Genomic DNA, 4,332 nt, shown 5'->3' with positions numbered 1-4,332 from the left:
CCTCCTCCCCTCCCCCCAGCCCCGGGGTAGACTCCACCATCAGCGCCATCGCTCGCGCTCACCGTGAGACCTTCCTGTACGCCCATGACAAGCTGGCCAATCCCTGCGTGCCACCTCAGCAGCCGCAGAATAACCACGCCCACCAACACAGCGGAGAGGCGGAGCCCTGGGGACCAAACCGCTGCCCCAACGGTTACCACGCCAACGGCCTCAACACCATCTATCACCACCACAACAACAACCTGGGGACGGGGCACTACCCACCGCCAGACAACAGCCGAAACACCATGCACCACCATCGCCATAGCAACGGGAGGCGGAGCCTGCACAACAGCAATGTGATTGGAGGAGCCGAGCTCAGCGATCATGTGACCCAGGGGCAGAACTGTCCAATCAAGAACCGCACGGGCATCGTGCTGGTAAGAACCAATCAGAGACGCAGGAGGGCGCTGTTCACGCGTCTCCGTTCAAATCGATTTAAAATAAAAGTCTTTACGATGTCACCAAATTTACTCGTTATGATGTCACCATGTTCACTCATTATGACATCATCACGGTGTTCAGTCGTTATGACATCATCACGTTCAGTCATTATGATGTCATCATGCTACGTTAACTGCGGTGCAAAAAATGTGTGGTTGTTTTCCTTTTTTTTACTTTGTTGTTTTTTTTTTGGTTGGTTTTGTTGGTTTTCTTTTTTAAACTTATTTTCAGGTACATATTTATTAATTTCCTGTTTATTTTTGGGATGTTTCTTTTGTTGCACATTGCCTTCTTCCCATGTTTTTGACAGAAATCAGGCTTTCAAAGGGTTAAAGGACCTTTTTAATGAACCGGTTGTTCAGAGTTGTGACCTGATTTGATTTTTTGTCGTAAGCTGCAGCCAGTTAATGAATGAAGCTCAGGACGGACGCAGAAACACGTTCGATCGAGGGTTAAATGACTGATCAGATAAATGTAACCCGAGCTGTCGTCCGTCTCCAGGCGTGTCCCATGAACATGCAGCCTCACGCCGACCCCTCAAAGACCCCCCAGGAGATCTGGGAGGACTTCTCTCTGTCCTTCACCCCCGCCGTCAGAGAGGTGGTGGAGTTCGCCAAACACATCCCAGGATTCAGCGCTCTGACCCAGAACGACCAGGTCACCCTGCTCAAGGCCGGCACCTTCGAGGTACGGCGGGGGGAGAGTCACGTGGCGGGCAGAGCGTCGCTACGATCCTCCGTCAGTCTGTGAGGCTCAAACAGTTTTCCGGCTCCTCTCTCTCCAGGTGCTGATGGTGCGCTTTGCGTCGCTGTTCAACGTGAAGGAGCAGACGGTGACCTTCCTCTCCGGCGCCACCTACAGCCTGGCGGATCTGCGGGCGATGGGGATGAACGAGCTGCTGGGCGCCATGTTCGACTTCAGCTACAAACTGGCTGCACTGGAGCTGAGCGCGCAGGAGCTGGGGCTGTTCACCGCCGTCGTGCTGGTGTCTGCAGGTCAGTCTCGTTAACCCTTTCCTCCACAGACGGTTTCTCTGACGTCTTAACAGAACCAATCACAGGCAGCGTCATGTGTCCACAGAGTGTGATTTTAGACAGCATGCCGGCACCACGGAAACTAAAGAGGTTTAACACAACAGCGTGGGGCTCTAGTGTGACATGTGACATACGTGTCAGCAGCTCTTTGTAAACAATAACAATGACATCACATGTCAATCATTCAGTGTACCTGTTATAGGACAGCTGGTCTTTTTTTCTTTATCAGTTTTGGCTTTTTTGTTTTCTTTAACATTTTATTGTGTTCTTTTTTTTCCTCAAATTTTTTTGGGAAGTTTTTGAAGAATACATGCTTTCCTTCTGTCATTTTCTTCTGTTGTTTTCTGTAAAAAAATGTCGCCTGGACGCGGGACTGCTGATTTGGAGGACGTTTTCTTTAAAAATCATCAGAAATTACCTCATTTATGAGCCAAAAACTGATAAAATAGAAATTATCGTTGGATTTTTAAACAATCTTTGATGTGTGGACATTCACGGCTGCTTTTTTTCTTTGATACGGCGTGTGCAGGTTTTTCAAACATGCGTAAACTCGTTGAATATTGGCGATAGACTGCTTTCCTGCTGCCAGTGAACACATCTTGAACAGGAAGTGTTAAAGGTGACGTCTTCATAAACTTTATCTGGCAGAAAAGAGGCTGAACTTTATTTTGATACCATCTTCCTCTTTTTCTTCTTCTCCTGCTCCTCAGACCGGTCCGGTATCGAGAACGTGGCGTCGGTGGAGCAGCTGCAGGAGAACCTGATCAGAGCGCTGCGCTCGCTGGTCAGCAGGCCAGCCGTCGCCCCCGGCGACGACCATCACAACCTGGACTCGCCGCGCTTCACCAAGCTGCTGCTGAAGCTGCCTGACCTGCGGACGCTCAACAACTTGCACTCCGAGAAGCTGCTGTCCTTCCGCATCGACGCCTGATGACCTCACCCATGACCTCATCGTTGACCTCAAAGCGCTCAGACTCAGATCCGCGTCACTTCCTGTGCTGATGGTAACGGCGACATCATATGGTGCTCTCCTTCGCCGAGACGTCGGCTCGTCACATCGCCGTCATCACCTGACGATGTCATCGCCGCTAACTCCACCAACGTTGTGAGATGGTGATGATGTCATCAACAGTTCATCTGTTCAGCACCCAGCTAACCGCCAAAATAAGAGTCTGTGAGTTAAAGGGACAGTCCGACATTTTAATCTCCGAGTGAAGCACGAGCAGCAGGAAATACATCACAACCCGTCAATCAATAACCGATCAACACAAACACGACTGATTAAAATACTTCACTGTCGTCATCATTAACCCTTTGAAATCTGGATCCACACCAGCGTCTCAGTGCTGCATTCAGACGCCGTTCACAAGTATTTCAACCTTTGAAACAAGTTAGTTTGATTTCTTTCTGGCAAGAAAAGTCCACAAACTGCAAGAAATCAAAATGTTTTTTTTTTTTTAAGGTAATTTCCCCTTTTTTTTACCTTCAATTTATCCTGCAATTTTTCAGATAAATTGCCTCTTTTTTTCTATTGATATTCAGGTAAATCTTATTTTTTCAGATAAATTTCCTTTTTTTTCCAGATAAATTTCCTTTTTTTCTGATAATTTCTATTTTTTTACAATCCGTTTTCTAATTGCTAATTTTCACATAAATGTTTGGGTCATTTATTTATTTATTTCTTAAGTTGCTGTCCTCTGCACCTATTTGAAAGCCAGTTTGCTCAGGGGTTAAAAGGGTTAATGGTTAAAAGGTTTTTATGGGGTTAAAAATTCAGGATTCAGTTTAATAGTGATGACGTCAACAATAAGCCTCATCGCTAACTGCTGCTAACAGTGTCTCGGTTTATATTTCTGTTCCTGAACAATAAACATCATGTGTCTCCGAGTTGGAGGTAATGATGGGCGGAGATAGACGGAGGCTAACAGTTTCCCTCTGCTTCCAGTCTTTGTGCTAAGCTAAGCTAATCAATAATTTCTTAAAATGTCGGAAACATCCAGAACTTCCAAACTCCACGCTGACGTGCAGAAAAAAAAAAAAACACTGAGTGGATTTAACGATCTCAACGTCTTCGTCCACCGACACAAACACCAGCCAACGTTACGCAGGACGGGCTGTGACGGACAGCTCCACGGACCAATGAGACGGCGGGACGACGTGTTAAAGCGCGGTCAGAGACTCGCTGCAGCTCATTTTCTCTACAAAAACTGTAAATACTCATAAAGATCCACGATGCTTGAACTGTTTGAAGAACTGTGTTTGACACACAAAGATATATTATTACACTTTCTATTTTTTGTTAATATGAATATATGCCTGTGCAAATATTATGACTGTATCAAAGTGTGTCGAGTACGAAACGCATCTAATGGACCTGAGATATTCTGATGTATGTATTTCAATGTGTTTATGGTGTAAAGATATTATATATATATATAAATATACGTCTGCTTTCATTTGTGTCTGAAGGGTTTAAACTTTAACACAGACAGCTGTTTGGCTCATTATTCGCTTCATCTTCTTAAAAAGATAAAAATATCTATAAAGTATTTAAAATGTGTGCATAATTATTATCTTCAGAATAACATCTATAAAACATCTGTAAAATTATCTTTAATATCAAAATCTATAAATTAATTCCTACAAATGAAATTACATCTATAAAAATATCTGTAAAATTATATTTAGACAATAACATCTTTAAATCATTATCTAAAACAAATCTCAAAATATCTGTTAAAAAATGAAAAAATATCTATTGAAATATCTAAAATTATGTAAAATGTACAGAAAATAAAACATTTAAGAACATATT

General features: G+C 43.8%; 1 protein-coding gene across 1 annotated transcript; it reads left to right on the top strand.

Annotated features, from left to right (window-relative positions):
• Positions 1–5: 5 nt before the first annotated feature.
• Positions 6–2,886, top strand: LOC121966229 (nuclear receptor subfamily 1 group D member 1-like; the record flags this gene model as incomplete). Its single annotated transcript, XM_042516335.1, has 4 exons — positions 6–419; positions 985–1,170; positions 1,268–1,478; positions 2,228–2,886. Coding segments are annotated over 4 exons (1,032 nt in total), but the record flags the coding sequence as incomplete, so codon positions are not given.
• Positions 2,887–4,332: the final 1,446 nt, after the last annotated feature.

Source organism: Plectropomus leopardus, unplaced genomic scaffold, assembly GCF_008729295.1.
Source record: "Plectropomus leopardus isolate mb unplaced genomic scaffold, YSFRI_Pleo_2.0 unplaced_scaffold2363, whole genome shotgun sequence".
NCBI classification, from domain to species: Eukaryota; Metazoa; Chordata; class Actinopteri; order Perciformes; family Serranidae; genus Plectropomus; species Plectropomus leopardus.
This window is presented reverse-complemented; position numbering and strand designations above follow the sequence as displayed.